The sequence below is a fragment of the Hemitrygon akajei genome, chromosome 19, assembly GCF_048418815.1.
Source record: "Hemitrygon akajei chromosome 19, sHemAka1.3, whole genome shotgun sequence".
Lineage (NCBI taxonomy): Eukaryota > Metazoa > Chordata > Chondrichthyes > Myliobatiformes > Dasyatidae > Hemitrygon > Hemitrygon akajei.
In genome coordinates, this window is record NC_133142.1 from 68,610,917 (window position 1) to 68,631,823 (window position 20,907).

A 20,907-nucleotide genomic window follows, 5' to 3' on the forward strand; every position below is an offset into this window, starting at 1 on the left:
TCATTGATGACACTCGTCTCAATGCTGTCAACAAGTTTTGCACCTGGGCAGCATAATAACATCCTCAGCCTCTCTGGATGTGGAGATTGAGTCAGGAACCAGAAAAGCTTGCTTACCTTTGGTCAGCTTAAAGATCGAGTTTGGTCACAGAACATCAGGTCGGCCACCAAGTGCAAGATATACAGGGCTGTTGTCATATCAGCCTTACTGTACGGATATGAGACATGGTGCCCACATCAGAGTCACTTACACCAGCTTGACCAACTGCAGCAGGGTTACCTACGTTCTCTGATGAAGATCACCTGGCGAGACAAGGTCTCCAATACAGAGGTCCTCTCTCGAGCCAGAATGCCAGCAGTTTCATCCTTGGTGATGTCAGCCCAACTGCGCTGGGCAGGACATGTTGTCAGAATGCCTGACGGAAGACTGCCCAAGGACATCTTGTATGGCCAACTGTCCAGTGGAACCTGAAAACGAGGAGGCCAGTGTCACGTACCCCATGACTGGGTTAAAGAACCAGCAGAAATGGAGAACGCACCGGAGTCTGGTATTGCTATAAACTAATAGTGTTTATCAGTAACTAAGCAATACAGTAATATAAATGCAAATATATTGAACAGGTTAGCAATGATATATATATATATATATATCTTTATCTTTATATATATATATATATATATGTGTGTGTGTGTGTGTGTGTGTGTGTGTGTGTGTGTGTGTGTGTGTGTGTGTGTGTGTGTGTGTGTGTGTGTGTGTGTGTGTGTGTGTGTGGAAATAGGAACAAAACTAGGCTCTTTCAAACCTAGGGGTAAATGGGTACAGTCTTACGATGTGATGAAGAGAGTTCAGTTCAGTTTGAAGTAGTTAGTTGAGTAATGTTGGAGAGAGAGAGAGAGAGAGGTGATGCCGTTGATCTTCCCGTTGTCTTCTGAAGTCCTGTTGTGGTCACTGACTATGACCATGATACGTACATTCTTCAGTGGTGGAATTATCACCCAGGCAAGGATGGACACACAAATAATTCCCCACTGGTCGCACCTTTTCACACTGTGAGAGCAACTGATCGATTTCCCCAAATTGATCCTCCGAAGCCCCCCCTTCTTGTGGGTGCAACAAAGCTCGTTCAGTGTCTGAACTGTGTGTCTTGTAGTGTGTCCGTCTGTGTAACAGCAGACCTGGCTTTTATCTCTCCATGTTGGACACCAGCTGTCCATCAACCTGCTCCGCCCTGCTCTCTCTGCAGGAATTTTACGAGCAGGCAAGTGACCTCGGGGAAAGGTAAACAATTTGCAGAGAAACCATAACATCAATCTTCTGAGCAGTTTCTGTCTCTCTCTCTCTCTCTCTCATTGCGCTGGACGCCTCCCTCTCTCTCTCTTAATAGCAGCACAGTTCATAGGGTCTATTCTGGACCCCCTTACAAACTAGATTTTCCCATGACACCCCCTTCCTTTTAAGAAATTTTTATGAAGGAAATTTTTTTAGGGTAAATGTATATTACAGAGTTTGAAACAATACATAGGTAATCATCAGATAACAGAGTAAAACGGGTATAATTTTGAACTTAACATCTAGATAAACAATCGGCTATAAGGTTGTCAGTACCTTTAACATGTCTTATTTCTTGGTCATATTCCTGCAATATCAGACTCCAGTTCAACAACCTTCTGTTCTTATTTTTCATATTTGTCAGAAATACCAATGGATTATGATCTGTGTAAACTATCTGTGGCTTCTGTGCAGAACAAATATAAACTTCGAAATGTTATAACGCCAGAATAAGCGAGAGTAACTCTTTTTCCACAGTGGAATAATTTCTCTAGTGTACATTAAATTTCTTTGAGAAATAAGCCACTGGGTGTTCTACATCTTTTTGTAGCAATACTGCCCCGGCAGCCTCGTCACTAGTATCTGTTGCTATGGAGAATGGTTTTGAAAAATCGGGTGCTTTGAGCACAGGATGATAACACAATATAGTTTTTTTTTTAAATTAGTTTTTTTATTAGTTTTTCAAAACATTTTACAAATTAAAAACCCCAAATCCCAATGAGGAACATTAATACAGTGCAAAATTAAGCATACAATAACAATATGCTACAAAGGGGGGAGGGGTTAAGGGGAGGGGGATGGGTAACACATATTTTCTTTTTCACACACTTTTTTCTGTAACTATTTGAAAACACAATAAAAAAAGTTTAAAAATAAATAAGTGATTCTTGAAAAAAAAGGAAGAGAATTAACAAAAAAGCACCTAAATTAAAGACAAGTAAGCTTAGTATCTTCCCCAAGCCCCACAACACAAGAAAAAACAACAACTCCAGACCAACCGCAACACAATATAGAGAGTATAAGTCAGAACAGTCAAACTCCCAGACTGTGAATACACTTAGCAACAGAGGATAATAATGCCTACTACCAGAAAAAAAAAGGGAGCTGAAAGCAAGGGACCGAAAAGAAGAAGAAGAAAAAAAACAAAACCCCTAGTCAAGAGGAAGGTTATGAAAGTACTCGATAAAAGGTCCCCAGACATTATGGAACTTTAGATCCGAATTCAGAACTGAATAATGAATTTTTTCGAGGTCCAAGCAGGCCATAATGTCGTTAAGCCATTGCGCATGAGTGGGCGGGGCAACATCTCTCCATCTAAGGAGGATCAAGCGTCTAGCCAGGAGAGAGGCAAAGGATAGTATTCGGCATTTGGTCGGACCCAGACATAAATCTGTCTCGCCCCAAAAACCGAACAGAGCAATTAAGGGGTTTGGTTCTAGGCGCTGATTCAGAATACACAATAACGTAGTGAAGACATCTTTCCAGAATTTCTCCAAACTAGGACAGAACCAGTACATATGGATGAGAGAGGCCATGCCCCTCTTGCATTTATCACAGAGCGGACTAATGCCAGGGTAGAATCGAGATAGTTTAGATTTAGACATATGGGCTCTATGAACAATCTTAAACTGTAAAAGGCAATGGCGAGCACAAAGAGAGGTTGAGTTAACCGATTTGAGAACTGAGTCCCAGCTCTCCTCGGATAAGGAGATATTTAAATCCTGCTCCCAGGCCATTTTAATTTTATCCACAGGGGTCCGTTGTAAGGCTGCTAGTTTATCTCGGATAATTGATATTAAACCTTTACCTAGTGGATTGATGGAAAGAAATAGGTCCATAGCATTTTTCACAGGCATTTCAGGAAAGTTAGGAATTAAAGGAGCAATAAAGTGTCGGATTTGGAGATATCTGAAAAAATGAGCATTAGGCAGATTGAACTTAACAGAGAGCTGCTGAAAAGAGGCGAAGCGATTTTCAATGAAAAGATCTTCAAAATGTCTAATGCCCTTCCTATACCAAACATGGAAAGCTGAATCGTACGTAGTAGGTAAAAAAAGGTGATTATGTGCGACAGGGCTGGAAACGGAGAACCCCTGGAAGCCATAGCATTTCCTGAACTGAGCCCATATACGCAAAGTGTGTCTAACGAGAGGATTAGCTATTGATCTGGGCAGACTACTAGGGAGCGCAGAGCCAAGAAGTGCAGAGATAGATAATTCTTTAGTGGAGCTCAACTCCATTGCCACCCAGTTAGGGCACTCAGGTTGGCCGTGGAAGAAAGACCAAAAGGTAGCACAACGTATATTAGCTGCCCAATAATATAAGCGAAAGTTAGGTAAAGCCATGCCACCCTCTTTTTTAGATTTTTGGAGATGTATTTTATTAATTCTAGAACGCTTATTCTGCCACAAATATGACAAAATAATAGAGTCTAAGGAATCAAAAAAAGATTTAGGAATAAAAATTGGGATAGATTGGAATAAGTATAAAAATTTGGGGAGAACATACATTTTAACAACATTAATACGACCTACCAAAGACATAGATAGAGGTGACCATTGTACCAGATTCTGTTTTATAGCATATGAAAGATTGGCAAAGTTTTCACGAAAGAGATCTTTAAACTTCCTTGTGACTGTAATTCCAAGATAAGTAAATTGATTATGGACTACTTTAAAAGGGAGATCACGAAATGTTAGTTCTTGTGCTTCTTTATTAATTGGAAAAAGTTCACTCTTATGTAAATTAAGTTTATAGCCAGAGATCTGGCTAAACTGGTCAAGAAGTGAAAACATTAGAGGTAAGGACGTAGATAGATTTGAGAGAAAGAGTAATAAGTCATCAGCATAGAGAGAAACTTTATGCTCAACACCCCCTCTCCAAATCCCGGTCAATTCAGGACAGTTTCGAAATGCTATCGCCTAAGGTTCTATAGCCAAATCAAAGAGAAAGGGACTTAAGGGGCATCCCTGACGGGTGCCAAGTTTGAGATTAAATACTTGGGATTTCTGAAAATTAGTTAAAACAGAAGCAGTAGGACACAGGTACAGCAATTGGATCCAGGAGATGAAACTTTGGCCGAGGTCAAATTTTTCTAAGACTGCAAAAAGGTAGTTCCACTCTATACGGTCAAATGCTTTCTCCACATCGAGGGAAATAACACATTCAGGAATCCCAGTTGGAGGTGAGTATAAGATAGTGAATAAACGCCGGATGTTAAAAAAAGGGAGACGGTTTTTAATAAAGCCTGTTTGGTCATCAGAGATAATGGAGGGAATAACGGTTTCTAGTCTATGAGCCAAAACTTTAGCTAAGATCTTTACATCAACATTGAGCAGAGAGATCGGCCTATACGAGGAACATTCTGTTGGGTCTTTGCCGTTTTTTAATAGAAGAATAATAGATGCCTCATTGAAAGAGGGCGGCAATTTGCCGTAATTAAACGAGTCAGATAATACTGAAAGTAACTGAGGAGAAAGAAGTGAAGAGAATGATTTATAAAATTCTACAGGGAACCCATCAGGTCCAGGAGATTTCCCTGAGGACAGTGCAGAAATTGCAAAAGATATTTCTTCTGATGATATAGGCTCATTGAGTTTGGCTTTGAAATCAGATGAAAGTGAGGGGATATTCAGATTCTGTAAAAATTGATCAACAGAGATATTGTCATTCAGAGATTCAGAGGCATAAAGCTGAGAATAGAAATTTTTAAATGTGTCATTAATTTCTAAATGATCCGATGTAAAGTCTCCGTTCTCCTTCCGGATCTTTGTAATATGTTGTTTGGCTTTGGAACGCCTCAGCTGATTGGCTAGGAGTTTACCAGACTTATCCCCATGAATGTAAAAGCGACTCTTGCTTTCGAGAAGTTGGCGTTCGATAGGTTGAGTGGACAGAAGGTTAAATTTAGTTTGGAGTTCAACGCTCTTCTTGTATAATTCAGGGTTCTTAGTTTGGGCATATATTTGATCCAATTCTTTAATCTGGTTAATGAGGTCTAGTCGATCTGCACGGGATCTTCTGTTGAGATTTGCTGTGTAAGAGATTATTTGACCCCTCAGATATGCTTTCATGGCATCCCAGACAATCTGGGATGGCACTTCAGGTGATGTATTAGTGTTAAAATAAAAGGGTATCTGATCCTTAATGAATTTTTAAAAATCATCATCCGATAATAAAGTTGAATCAAACCGCCAGTGTTTATTCCTCTGAGGGAGACCAGGAAAGTTCAGAGAGAGAGTAATTGGGGCATGGTCAGAAATCAGTATACTCTAATAGTCACAAGAGTGGACAAATGGAATAAGTTGGTTATCGAGTAAGAAATAGTCAATTCTAGTGAAGGTATGGTGAACATGTGAGAAAAAAGAATAATCTCTCTCGGTAGGATGAAGGAAACGCCATATATCAGAGATACCAAAATTAGAGAGAAACGATTGGATAGCTAAGGCAGATTTAGTAGGTGATCTGGTAACAGAGGACGATCGATCCAGATTAGGATCCAACCAACAGTTGAAGACACCACCCAGTATAAGAGAGTATGAGTTTAAGTCTGGTAGTGAGGAAAAAAACCGTTCAAAAAAGTTAACATCATCAAAGTTGGGGGCATACAGGTTTGCTAGTGCAACTTTAGTGTTATATAGTTTACCAGAAACAATAATAAAATGGCCATTTGTATCAGAAGTTTTATTATGGAGTTCAAAAGGAATATTTGAGTTAATAAGAATGGAGACTCCCCTAGCTTTAGCGGCAAAGGATGAATGAAAATGCTGGCCCGCCCACTTTGACAGAAGCCGGGAGTTATCAACACACCAAATATGAGTTTCTTGAAGGAAAGCAATGTCAGCTTTGAGTTGTTTGATATGTGAGAATACCTTCCTCCTTTTAACAGGGTGATTCAATCCCTTTACATTCCAGCTCACGAATTTAAGTGCACTAGCCATTATCAATTACTAATGCATAAAAGGCAGCAGGCATATAAAAAGTCAAGCAGTACAATAGCAGTCTGGGAGCAGAGATGTAAACATAGATTCGTAAAATCAAAACATATATGTGTCCTGAGCAATAAAGAGAAACAATAAATACAGTGAGTGATGTTGGAACTGGAAAATCCACCCCACCCACACAACCCAAAACTAGACGGCTACCAAAACAAGTAGCTAGCTCTACCAAAAAAATTAACCCAAATACAACTTCCAGATCTGTGTCATTAACAGCAGTTCCGTATAAATACTATAGCAAATAGTAACTAGTTTACACACTAGAAAACATAACTACAGATTAGAACACCTTCTGCAGAAATATAAAACTTAATACAGAGAAAATCGGGAGAAAACCAAAACTAACCTACCCGTGAAAAATTATAGAAGAATAAAGTAAGAGAAAGGGAAAAAAGGTAAAAAAAAGGAGAAGAAAGGGAAAATTATAAATTCAAGATGAGTATTTATCAACCATTTACAGAGAGGAGAGAAAAAAAAATTCAGAGATTAGAAAAAAGGGTGAAGAAAAGAAAGAAAAAAAAATTAAAAAAGGAAAAATAAATCAGCAATTAAACTGTGAACCAACAAATAGGGAGACCTTCACTAAAGACTTCAAACCTCCAAAACAAGTTAGAGTCAGTTGTAGAACTCTGTAGATAAAGTTATACAAGAATAAAATAGATTACACACACACCAAATCCAGGGAGAGATTGTCGACAGCCCTTAGAGTTTCAATGAATAATGTCTGAATGATTCACGTAAAGTCTGAGTCCAGAAAAAGTAATTTTACTATGAGAAGTACTTATCCACCGTTTTAGGAGGTCTGATCAGGTTCCGAAGATGACTGGATAGCCGGAAGACTTGCCACAAATGCTTCAGCTTCCTTTGCTGATTTAGACCACTTGTATTTTCCAGGATTAAGCTTGATTCGTAGATCGGCAGGAGTGTGAAGAGAGTGTTTAAAACCATGATCAAAAAGCACTTTCATTGCGCCTTTAAACTCAGCACGCATCTTTAAGGTCTGGGGTGCAAAATCTTCTACAAAGTGAATGGTTGTATCCTGGAAAGAAAAAGAACCTCTGTGACGTGCCTCCACAATCAGACTGTGTTTTACCTGGTATTGATGGAAGCACAAAATTACTGGTTGCGGGCGGAAGCCCAGAATTCCAGGGGGAACGTGAACTCTGTGTGCCTGTTCAAGCTCGGGCGGGTTCGGAAGCAAATCTTTCCAGAATATCTCACAGAGAAACTTGGCGAAAAACTTCACTGTTGATCCCTGTTCGGTGGTCTCTGGTAATCCAAGAATTCTAAGATTGCAGCGTCTGCTGCGATTTTCGAGATCCACCATTTTGGAAAGGAGTTTGTTACATTTACCCTCTAAGCTGGAACAAAGAGTCTCCAAGTATCGAACACGACTTTCTAAATCTTCAGAAGTCGAGTCGATGCGAGATAAGTGTTCAGCATGTTTGTCCACTTTATCGTTGATCTGATCCAGTTTGTCTTCCAACTGTTTGAAAGCGGTTTTGAATTCCTTAAAAATTTCGTCTCGGAGCTGACCGAGCGCAGCCCGGGTCTCGCCTGAGGGAGCCGTAGCTTCCTTTCTCCCGGATTTAGAACTCTTGCTAGACATTGTAAGTTAGATGTGTTCACAGGCAAGTAAGAGATACCGAAAAAGTTCCTAATTAAGGTTTAAAAATTGGAAACATTTAGTGCAAAGATAGCGACCATAACGGAACAAAAGTTCGGAGCAGCTAAGCAATCGCCATCTTACCAGAAGTCCCAACACAATATAGTTTTCAGTCTCTCAAATGCCTCCTGGCAAAGGTCAGTCCATGCTAATCTCTCATTCTTCCCTAGGAGTTTTGTAAGGGGGAGAGCGATATCTGCAAAGTTTTTACAGAACTTCCGGTAATATTCCACCATTCCTAAAAACCTTCTCAAAGCTTTCTTGCTAGTCAGAAGGGGAACCTCAGCAATAGCCTGTACCTTGGCTTGTACAGGAGCCAGTTGCCCCTGACCTACCACATACCCAAGATATGTGACAGTGGCATGGCCGAATTCACTTTTAGCGAGGTTCACTGTTAGATTGGCCTCAGACAGCTGTTTGAACAGTTTTTTCACAGCCACAATGTGCTCCTCCCATGTGTCACTCCAGACCACTAAATCATCGATATAAGCCCGTGTTTTCTAAACCTCTAATTACCGAGTCAATCATCCTTTGAAATGTCCCTGAAGCATTTTTCATTCCGAAAGGTAAAACATTATATTCATACAGCCCTGAAGGTGTGACAAATGTGAAGATTTCTCTAGCCCTTTCAGTCAAAGGAACACACCAATATCCTTTCAGCAGGTCAATTTTTGTGAGGTACTTAGCCTTTCCCACTTTATCAATACAATCATCCACTCTCGGAATAGGATAAGCATCTGTCTTTGTGATGGCATTGATTTTCCTGTAGCTGATACAGAATCTCATGCTACCATCCAATTAGGGAACAAGAACACAAGGTGCCGTCCAGTCTGAGGTAGATCGCCTAATGATACTGGCTGCTAGAATATATTCAATTTCTTTTTCCACCAGCTTGCTTTTCTCTAAATTCATTCTATAGGAATGCTGTTTAATGGGCTGGGCTGAATTTACAATGACGTCATGCACCACAGCTGTACACGATCTTAGAATGTCAGGGAATAAACCTTTATACTTGTTAATTAAACTCTTCAGTTGTTTTTGCTGCTTTGACTGCAAATGTTGAATCTTCCCACCAAGATTTTTCAAAACATCAGACTTTCTGAGTCTTGTAAAAACAACAGAGAGTTCATTAAAATGATCTGGTATTTCAGTACCAGACACTACAATCTCCTCCGTTGTCATAGCAGTACTCACTGGTGCGGGGTCAGGGTCACGATAACACTTGATCATATTCACATTCTGATCTGACCATTGCTCTCTGAGTAAGGTCAAAGGTGACACAATATGCTCAGCTCTCAACTCTTTAACTATCCCCTGGAATGTTCTCAAAGTAATGTTTCTACCCTGGTCGGATTGGATGTCTTCAGGCAGACCTACTGGTGTGAAAAATTTTATAACGGCCTTCACCACAGTCTTGCTAGAGTTCACAACATCCTTTCCTAAATTAGGCCAGTAGAATCATTTCATAACCCTGTTTACTATCTTCCTCGCCCCAAAGTGTCCACCTAAAGACATACTATGAGCCATGTTTAAAATCTCAGCCCTGTAAACTTTTGGGACCACAACTTGATGTTCAATAGCCCAATCTTCACTTACAAGCACAGCAGGTGGTCTCCACTTCCTCAGTAACACCCCATCTTTAAGGTAATACCCTACTGACTCTCTCTGAACCTCCTCTTCCGTGAGAGCTGTCTCCTTTAACACAGCAATTTCAGAATCTCGACTTTGTTCTGCTATTAATTCATCCCTAAACAAGGACAAACCTTTCTCATCCTCCTTCTTCTCCTCAGCCTTACTCCCCAAATCCTGATGTAACATGAAAGGTAGAAAGGTCTCTGACAAATTCCCAGAAATTAAACCCCTGTCTTTGCTAACTGTATCAGCAGCCTTTCTAGACATGCTTCGGGCTACTGTGCACGTGATGTTCACATCAGTAACTGTGCGTGGGTCACCCGCCACAAGCTTGCTTGTTAGCTGTGCTGCTGCATTAATTTTACCCTGGATAGGTGCCAATCTATCACTTAAGTCTACCAAACTCAGCACCATCACTAAGGTTATGAAGACCATGTTTATATTCTGAAAGTTTCCAAACAACCCATCGATTCTGTTTTTCTGACCTTTACTTCGATTTGTCTCCATATTAACCCAGTCAGGTGGCCTCTCAAAACCAAAACTATCTTTTCTCCTCACGTCAGTATCATGAAAAACAACTCTCTGACCTTGCAGCTGCTTACGTCCAGATGCGTAAACAAAATTCAACAGAGTTTCACATACTTCCTTAACAGGCCATTGTCCTGCAAGTAGGGTCAAAGGTTGCAAAACCAGTCTAAACTTCTCAAGTTCTCTATTTAAAAATCCAGAAACAGCCCCTTTCTCATTATTGTTCATAATATTCACATCACCAACTTTTAACTCATCACCAACTTTTAGAACACCGTCTAACACAAATGACTGAGAATCCTCAATTTCCACTGGCATCAAGGTTAACCCTTCATTCACTGAACCAAGTCCATCTGACACAAAAAAACTGCATTCCTTTTCAACCGAGTCAGACACCTCAGACCTTCAATGAGTTTCAACACAAGGTTCAACACCCTGGAAATTCACAGGTGCTTCAACAACCTGAACACAGGCAAACGGGACAGCTGCCTCTTCCAGGCTTTCAATACCAGTCCCAGTTTCAAATTCCAGGTTCCCCTGATCCTCCCAGCTACTCTCTGGGTAACTCCTATTCGGAGTAAGCAGATAGCAGATATTTGTAGTAAGCACAGGGTTGTGATTGTGGGAGATTTTAATTTTCCACACATAGACTGGGAAGCCCATACTGTAAAAGGGATGGATGGTTTAGAGTTGGTAAAATGTGTGCAGGATAGTTTTTTGCAGCAATACATAGAGGTACCGACTAGAGAAGGGGCAGTGTTGGATCTTCTGTTAGGGAATGAAATAGGTCAGGTGACGGAGGTATGTGTTGGGGAGCACTTTGGGTCCAGTGATCACAATGCCATCAATTTCAATATAATTATGGAGAAGGATAGAACTGGACCCAGGGTTGAGATTTTTGATTGGAGAAAGGCTAACTTTGAGGAGATGTGAAAGGATTTAGAAGTAGTGGATTGGGACAATTTGTTTTATGGGAAGGATGTAATAGAGAAATGGAGATCATTTAAAAGTGAAATTTTGAGGGTACAGAATCTTTATGTTCCTGTTAGGTTGAAAGGAAAGGTTAAAAGTTTGAGAGAGCCATGGTTTTCAAGGGATATTGGAAACTTGGTTAGGAAAAAGAGAGAGATCTACAATATATAGGCAGCATGGAGTAAATGAGGTGCTCAAGGAATATAAAGAATGGAAGAAGAATCTTTAGAAAGAATTTAGAAAAGCTAAAAGCAGATATGAGGTTGCTTTGGCAAGTAAGGTGAAAATAAATCCGAAGGGTTTCTACAGTTATATTAATAGCAAAAGGATAGTGAGGGATAAAATTGGTCCTTTAGAGAATCGGAATGGACAGCTATGTGTGGAGCCGAAAGAGATGGGGGAGATTTTGACCAATTTCTTTTCTTCGGTATTCACTAAGGAGAAGGATATTGAATTGTGTAAGGTAAGGGAAATAAGTAGGGAAGTAATGGAAACTATGACGATTAAAAAGGAGGAAGTACTGGGACTTTTAAGGAATATAAAAGTGGATAAATCTCCAGATCCTGACAGGATATTCCCTAGGACCTTGAGGGAAGTAAGTGTAGAAATAGTAGGGGCTCTGACAGAAATATTCCAAATGTCATTAGAAATGGGGATGGTGCTGGAGGATTGGCGTATTGCTCATGTGGTCCCATTGTTTAAAAAGGGTTCTAAGAGTAAACCTATCAATTATAGGCCTGTCAGTTTGATGTCAGTGGTGGGTAAATTAATGGAAAGTATTCTTAGAGATGGTATATATAATTATCTGGATAGACAGGGTCTGATTAGGAACAGTCAGCATGGATTTGTGCGTGGAAGGTCATGTTTGACAAATCTTATTGAATTTTTTGAAGAGGTTACGAGGAAAGTTGACAGGGTAAAGCAGTGGATGTTGTCTAGATAGATAGATAGATAGATAGATAGATAGATAGATAGATAGATAGATACTTTATTCATCCCCATGGGGAAATTCAACCTTTTTTCCAATGTCCCATGCACTTGTAGTAGCAAAACTAATTACATACAATACTTAACTCAGTAAAAAATATGATATGCATCTAAATCACTATCTCAAAAAGCATTAATAATAGCTTTAAAAAAAGTTCTTAAGTCCTGGCGGTTGAATTGTAAAGCCTAATGGCATTGGGGAGTATTGACCTCTTCATCCTGTCTGAGGAGCATTGCATCGATAGTAACCTGTCGCTGAAACTGCTTCTCTGTCTCTGGATGGTGCTATGTAGAGGATATGGACTTCGGTAAGGCCTTTGACAAGGTTCCGCACGGAAGGTTAGTTAGGAAGGTTCAATCGTTAGGTATTAATATTGAAGTAGTAAAATGGATTCAACAGTGGCTGGATGGGAGATGGCAGAGAGTAGTGGTGGACAACTGTTTGTCAGGTTGGAGGCCGGTGACTAGAATGTTACCTGGGTTTCAGCACCTAAGTTACAGGGAAAGGTTGAACAAGTTAGGCCTTTATTCCTTGGAGCGTAGAAGGTTGAGGGGGGACTTGATAGAGGTATTTAAAATTATGAGGGGGATAGATAGAGTTGATGTGGATAGGCTTTTTCTATTGAGAGTAGTGGAGATTCAAACAAGAGGACATGAGTTGCGAGTTGGGGGCAAAAGTTTAAGGGTAACACGAGGGGGTATTTCTTTACTCAGGGAGTGGTAGCTGTGTGGAATGAGCTTCCTGTAGAAGTGGTAGAGGCAGGTTCGGTATTGTCATTTAAAGTTAAATTGGATAGGTATATGGACAGGAAAGGAATGGAGGGTTATGGGCTGAGTGCGGGTCAGTGGGACTAGGTGAGAGTAAGCATTTGGCATGGACTAGAAGGGCCCAGATGGCCTGTTTCTGTGCTGTAATTCTTGTATGGTTATATGGTAAACTCAACCTTGTGGGTTAAAATAACCTCGTCTGCCAACCCAGCAGACTCCCGCAGGGTAGTGACATCCTTTTCATCTCGGAATGCCCTTACATCATCGGGAAAACACTTAAATTCTTTAATTACAACCAACTCTTTCAAGCTATAAAAATCACCAGGGTCCAACAGTGGACCTCCCAGCTGCCACATCTCCCTCTCGAAATGTCTCTGCCTTTCTGCCTCCTCAGCCTCCAGCTGTTTTACTCATAACTTAAACTCGTTTTGTTGTGCTCTTCGCTTCTCCACAGCCTCGATCCTTAATCATTCCATCTGAAACTGTGTCTCAAACCCGCTAGGTTTACTTTCAGGAAACAACTCCAACTCCTCAACTTGAAACACCTCCTTGGATATATAATACTCAGCTATGGCTCTCTGCATCTCTGACCTCCTCGTTGTCGACTTCACTTTCGAAAGTTTCAACTTTTTTGCAATACTGAACAGCTCCAACTTTCTGGTGTCCTCTAATGCCTCAGAGGTTGGCTCCTCCAAAAAATTATTAACATCCATTTCTGTTGTTTTTCCACGCAACCAAATCAAATAAATGAATTTCCCCAATCAATTCAAACAAGCCCCCACAATTTTTAAATCCCGGACGAGCCCCCAATTTTTAAGTACCACTTTACTGGGTTAAAGAACCAGCAGAAATGGAGAATGCACTGGAGTCTGGTATTGCTATAAACTAATAGTGTTTATCAGTAACTAAGCAATACAGTAATATAAATGCAAATATATTGAACAGGTTAGCAATGATATATATACGTGTGTGTGTGTGTGTGTGTGTATGGAAATAGGAACAAAACTAGGCTCTTTCAAACCTAGGGGTAAATGGGTACACATTGTGATGTGTACACAATGTGATGAAGAGAGTTCATTTCAGTTTGAAGTAGTTAATTGAGTAATGTTGGAGAGAGAGAGAGAGGTGAGAGGTGATGCCATCGATCTTCCCGTTGTCTTCTGAAGTCCTGTTGTGGTCACCGACTATGACCATGATACGTACAACCATTCTTCAGTGGTGGAATTATCACCCAGGCAAGGATGGACACACAAATAATTCCCCACTGGTCGCACCTTTTCACACTGTGAGAGCAACTGATCGATTTTCCTAAATCGATCCTCCGAAGCCCCCCCCCTTCTTGTGGGTGCAACAAAGCTCGTTCAGTGTCTGAACTGTGTGTCTTGTAGTGTGTCTGTCTGTGTAACAGCAGACCTGGCTTTTATCTCTCCATGTTGGACACCAGCTGTCCATCAACCTGCTCCGCCCTGCTCTTTCTGCAGGAACTTTAACAAGCAGGCAAGTGACCTCAGGGAAAAGGTAAACAAGCTGGCAGAGAAACCATAACATCAATCTTTCGAGCAGTTTCTGTCTGTCTGTCTGTCTGTCTGTCTGTCTGTCTGTCTGTCTGTCTCTCTCTCTCTCTCTCTCTCTCTCTCTCTCATTGTGCTGGATGCCTCCCTCTCTCTCTCTTAATAGCAGCACAGTTCATAGGGTCTATTCTGGACCCCCTTACAAACTAGGTTTTCCCATGACATCAGCGACTACAGTACAAGAATGTTCTGCACAGGAGCCTCAAGAAACCTGACATTGCTCCGTCAACATGGGAGGATCTGGCACAAGATCACTCACAGTGGAGGGACGCCATCAGAAAAGGTGTGGACGCTGCTGAGAACAGGTTCATAGAGGCAACAGAGGAAAGGCACAGGAAGCGCCACAACAGAGCTTTTGCCCCTGCTGCCCCTTCAGGCCTCACCTGCCAAGTACGTGGCAAGCAGTGCCTGTCAAGGATTGGCCTGTATAGCCATTCCAGGATGCACATATCAAGCCCCACTAACTGACTGAAAGAACCATCATCATCCTATGGGATGGATAGCCAGAGAGAGAGAGAGAGAGAGAGAGGTTGATCACATATCCTCTCAGTCTTCTATGTTCCAGGGAATAAAGTCCTAACCTATTTAATCTTCCCTTATAAGTTAGGTCATCCAGACTCAGCAACGTCTTTGCAAATTTTCTTGGTACTCTTTCAGCCTTATTTATATCTTTCCTGTAGGCCAGTGACCAAAACTGCTCACAATACTCCAAATTAGGCCTCACTAACATCTTATACAACTTCAACATAACATCCCATCTCCTGTCCTCAATACTTTGATATATGAAGGCCACTGAGCCAAAAGTTTTCTTTATGATATATCCACTTGTGACACCACTTTCAGTTATGGACCTGTATTCTTGGATCCCTTTGTTCCACTGCACTCTTCAGTACCTTACCATTCATTGTGTAAGACCTACCCAGTTCTACTAAATGCAACACCTTGCACTTAGCTGCATTAAATTCTATCTGCCATTTTCCAGCCTATTTTTCTAGCTGGTCCAGGTCCTACTGCAAGCTCTGGTAGTCTTCCTCGCTGTCCACTATATCCCCAATCTTGGTGTCATTAGCAAATTTGCTGATCCAGTTAGCCAGATTATCATCCAGATTATTAATATGGATGACAAACATCAAAGGACCCAGGACTGATCTCTGTGGCACACCAGTAGTCACAGGCCTCCAGTCAGAGGCAAACATCTACTGGCTTCTCCCACAAAGCCAATGTCTAATCCAATTTACTACCTTACCTTGAATATCCTTCTTGACCAACCTCCCTTGTGGGATCTTGTCAAAAGCCTTGCTAAAGTTCATGTAGAGAGCATTCACTGCCTTGCCTTCAACAATTTTCCTTGAAAAACATGACCTACCATCCACAAGCCATGCTGACTATCCCCAATCAGTCCACTTTCATCTATCCAGTCCATTAGAATACCTTCCAATAAAAGGCTTACCATTTCCTGGTTTATTTTTAGAGCTTTTTCTTAAACAGCGGAACGACATTAGCAGTCCTCCAATCCTCTAGTACCTCACCTGCTGTTAAGAATGATTTAAATATCTCTGCTGTGCCCTGCAATTTTTGCACTTGCCTCATGCAGTGTCAGAAGGAACACCCTGACAGACCCTAGGGATTTATCCACCATTATTTGCCTCAAGACAGAAGGAGCTCCTCCTCTGTAATCTGCATAGGCTCCGTGACCTCGCTGCTTTGCCTCACTTCTATAGACTCGTATCCCAGAATAATGCTGCGGATGAAAGGTGTGAGGAGTATTTAATGGCTGTATTTACTGGAGTTTAGAGGAATTGGGGGGAATATCCTTAAAACCTACCAAATATTGAAAGGCCTAGATAGTGCGGATGTGGAGAGGATATTTCCAATAGTGGGAGTTTCGAGGACCAGAGGAAAATAAGATTGAAAAAGCACAGAGAACATTTACAGGGTTGCTGTTATAACTTGAGGACCTGAGTTATTGGTAAAGTTTGAAAAGATTAGGACTTTATTCTCTGGAGCATAGGAGAATGAGGGGAAATTTGATAGAGGTATACAAAACTATGAGGGGTATAGGTATGGAAAATGCAAACAGGCTTTTTACACTGAAGTTGGGCGAGATGACAGCTAGGGGTCATGGTTTAATGGTGAAAGGTGAAATGTTTAAGGGGTCATGAGGATGAACATCTTCACTTAGAGGGTGGTGTGAGTGTGGAACGAGACGCCAGCAGGAATGATGGATGCAGGTTCGGTTTCATCATTTAAGAAAGGATTGGATAAATATGATCCAAGTCAGGTTGATTGGTCTTGGCAGAATAGTAGTTTGTCATGGACTAAATAGGCCAAGGGGCCTGTTTCTGTTCTGTAGTGCTCTATGACTCCATGAGAATAGAAGGATGAGAATAGAGATGATGAGGAATTTCTTTAACTAGAGAATGGTGAATCTGTAGTGAATTGCCACAGACAGCGGTGTCACCGAGTATGTTTAAAGCAAAGGTTGATTGATTTTTAATTAGAAAAGATGTGACAGATTTTGGGGAGAAGGCAGGAAAATGGGGTTGAGAGAGAAAATAAATCTGCCATGACTGAATGTTGTAGCAGACTCAATGGGTTGTGTAGTGGTTATTTGAAAACAAGCCAAAACCACTTAGACTAGAGATACAGAAAGGTGGAGTGGGGGTGTGTGGAGGTTGACACTGTATAATGCACTATCCACCATAATGAAGTTCCAAAGTTCCAAAAAGTATATTCGATCCTTAATTAAGAAATCAGCAAAGACAAACAATCTTGTAGCGATAAAAAACTAACAAAACTAAAACTAGAGATTTAACAAAATAAGCTGTCTAATAACAATCTAGTGGTAATGTTAACAATTGCATTAGCATTAGTGATCAACAAAAAAAAAAATCATTCCAGCTGCCTCTCTGGCTCTAACTAGACCAAAACTGAACTATGGCAACACAAAATACATTAGAGACACACTGATAGAAAATAGATACATGGCTCCTGCCGGTTGAATGGCCTTTTCCTATTTCTGCTCCCGTGATCTATGGTCTTATAATAGGTGATAGGAATCAGAGACAGCACCCAATGAAAAAGAACATGCATCAGTAATTTTGACCAAATAACTTGAATTGGACTTGCACTATAATTATAACTTGAAATGTACTCAAAAAGTGTATTGAGGAAACACTTATTAGAGATCATTCTGTGGTTATGAAATTATGGATAGCATAACTCTGTATTATCCAAAATGTGAAACAGTCTTCAGGAAATAAAACCTGCCCAAGTTTAATATCTAGTTGATGGATCATGGCTAGTGAAGCCAATCATGTGGGTGTGGGTCAAAATGAATGTTCCTGCTATTAGCATAATATTGAAAGTGTATTAAGGCATGGTTCAAGATAGATCTCTCTTGTCACTTAATCTTCTGGTGAGTGTTTTATTCATGGAGTCATCATTCAACACTGAAACAAAAGGGGTATATTTTGTGTGTCTGGATTTTGGACAGAGGCTTTTGGAACAAGCACCAGTGTCAAATATATAAAGAAGTTTTGTAGTTAGTAAGTGCTGCCATTGTTTATACTGTACGTAATTCTATAGAGTTACTTGACTATATTCCAAATGTTTAAGTTAAGTACTAATTTAAACAATTGAAACTGTAGTAAATCATTTATTCAAAATGTTGGAGGAACTCATCGGGCCAGGCACTATCTATGGAAAAGAGTACAGTTGACATTTCAGTCTCAGCCTGAAATCTTGATTGTACTCTTTTCCATAGATGCTCCCTGGCCTGTTGAGTCCCTCCAGCATTTTGTCTATGTTGTTTGGATTGCCAGCATCTGCAGATTTTCTCTTGTTTTTGAATCATATATTGCTATTTTTGAGTTTAATAAGTGTAAATCATTGTATCGGGAGAATGAGATTCTCTGAAATTCTTCTGGACTCTGTCTCCCAGAGGTTTGCTGGGTGAATAAAGACTTCCCAGTTACAGCTTACATGTGACCCAGTTTTAGCCAGTTGGTACAATATCTAACACAGGCAAACTAAAAGAAAGAGGAAAAAGGGAAAAAATATTTTCTGTTGCCAGAATGAAGCCTAACACAAACTGGATGAATAACATCTTATACTTGACAACTCAATGTCATGAATATGGAATGTTCCACTTTTAGGTAACTTGCTTTAATCCCCCCCCCCCCCCCCCCCGCACCTTTCCTACCGATTCTCCTTTGTCCCTCCCATTTCAGTTCCCTTTCACACAAATCCCCAGCCCCCATTCACCATTTCCATCCCTTTCCCCATCCACTTCATGTGCAGCATTCCTCTTCACCCATCTGCTTCTGGTTCTAATTGCAGTCAAATTCCCCCTAACAGTTTCCACTCTCATCTCCTTTATTAATCCTAATCCAGCATTGTAAGCACTTAGAGTTCCTGCTTTTCTCCCGTCAGCAGCTGTCTCCTATCTTCATACTCCCCGCAACCCATGGCACACTTATCTCTATCTGTTTCTCCTCCTTTTACCAGACTCCATGTTTTATTCACCTGCCACTATCTCCCTGACCCCCTCCCCTACCTGGTATTACTAGCTTGTCATCTTACTCCCCTCCTCAGTCCACCAACAGTTTCTTATCATTCCCCTTCTCCTACTCCTTCTATCTGCTAATGGTGAATATGTGTGAAATTAATAAAGCGAGTCACTATTTTAGGTGCAGGTAGTGTATGTCCTGGAATTAGGATAAGGAATATCATTGGAATTCCAAACCTTTTTTCTCACCCCAACCAACTCTTCTTACCTGTTGCATTTTAGTTCCTGACATAGATCCACTGTGGTCTATCACAAATACAACAGTTTTTGGAATCCTGGTTAAGTTAGCAGGTGCAAAGTGGTGTACAAAATATCCATTTACAATCTGAAAAATATATATAAAATCAAGCATTATCAGAATAAATCACCAGGGTCATCACAGGTTTTAACTTTAAAACTGTTTTTAAGTTACCTGAATGCTGCCAACAGACAGGTCTCTATTGACATCATAACGTATGATGAAGTTTCCATCCAGAACTGTGTCGTGACAATCAGGGCACTTGCGCTGTTGCTCAAGTGTTGGTTTGAAGGAGACGTGTGCCTGAATGAAATAATGAACCAGTATTAATTTTGTATTGCTTTGGTCTTTACAATAAACCAAAAACAAAATGTTCATTGCTTTGTACCTTTGTTCCTCTTACAGTCTTTTCCACAAGGGAAGTCAGATTATGTGTTAGGAAACTGGAATCAACATCCAGAAAGGAAATGCCTTGTGGTTCAAAAATATGTACATCAATCTGGAAACAAGAATTCAAAGTGAAACCTATTCATCATAAACTGAGAAGGTCACAACACAGTCAGTCAAAACTATAATATTAGGCAAGTGTGAATACACTTTGCAAGTTACCTGGAAGTGATTGACAAGCTGCTTGGGTTTCACTTGGATGTTCATTTCATACTTCCCTAGGTTACGTTTTAATAATTCTTCATAAATCAGTTCAAATGTGACTTTTTTGGTTGGTCCAATATTTACTGACACTTCAAACTTTTCTGTTTTCCTTCCTGATTTCCTTTGGGAATCAAAACAAAGAGCAGACAGTACATGCTACATGCTAAGTAATGAATGGCCTTGTTCTCTTGATTTCCTATAATTTGTTAACTTCACACTTTCATGTGATGAGACTGCAAGGCAGACAGGGAAAAAGATGTGCTCAAAATTCCCTTGAAGATGTGCAACATCCTCACCAGCTCCTGGGAGCCATTGGCCCACCACTGAACAGTAAGAGGTAGTGCATCAGAAGCATAAAGAAGCCCTTGCTAAGTAGTGGAAGGAGTACATCACTCCCAAACTAGTATCAGCCCCATCTGTGGCAGCCATTTTTTGTCCCATCGGTGGAAGAGCCCAATGTTCCAATACTGAACTTACTAAGTCACCTTTGAAATCAGTGTGGAAGTAAGTCATCCACGATCCCAAACAACTGTCAAAGAAAAACAAGATGGGCGTCTTTTAAATAATGTTTAAAATGAGGCAGCTGAAGCAAACATTCAGTGCAGAATGCATTCCACCTGGAAAGAGAACGTCCAAAGGGAAGACCCACAATGAGAAGTTAATAGTGCAATTGCATAGCAGTTAGCCTAACACTTTACAGTGTCAGCTGTAAGATCGGGTTCAATTCCCACTGCCGTCTGTAAGAAGTTTATATGCTCTCTCAGCAATAGCTGGTTTTGGTTTCCTCCCACGTTACAAAAGATGTTTGAGTTAGGTTAGTTACTTATAAACATGCTATGTTGGTGCCAGAAGATTCTTTCTTTTCTTTCCAAAATTTCTGAACAAACTGGATCCTTGTACCAACTTCTTACCTTCTCTAGCTTTATTCATGACATTGACATAGACTATCTCAAAATATCCAGTTCTCTTACTCACCCTAACTTACCCTCCTTTGCACA

At 40.5% G+C, this 20,907-nt stretch overlaps 1 protein-coding gene across 5 annotated transcripts in view; it reads right to left on the reverse strand.

The window, feature by feature from the left end:
- LOC140742031 (inter-alpha-trypsin inhibitor heavy chain H3-like) overlaps nucleotides 1–20,907 on the reverse strand; it is a 148,168-nt gene that overhangs the window by 107,033 nt on the left and 20,228 nt on the right. For all 5 annotated transcript variants that reach the window (XM_073072726.1, XM_073072724.1, XM_073072725.1 and 2 more), the window contains exons 5-8: nucleotides 19,868–20,030; nucleotides 19,647–19,757; nucleotides 19,433–19,561; nucleotides 19,229–19,345 (exon numbers count right to left, since the gene is read on the reverse strand). In XM_073072726.1, the coding sequence (XP_072928827.1) occupies nucleotides 19,229–19,345; nucleotides 19,433–19,561; nucleotides 19,647–19,757; nucleotides 19,868–20,030 (520 nt within the window). The remainder of the gene's footprint in view (nucleotides 1–19,228; nucleotides 19,346–19,432; nucleotides 19,562–19,646; nucleotides 19,758–19,867; nucleotides 20,031–20,907) is intronic.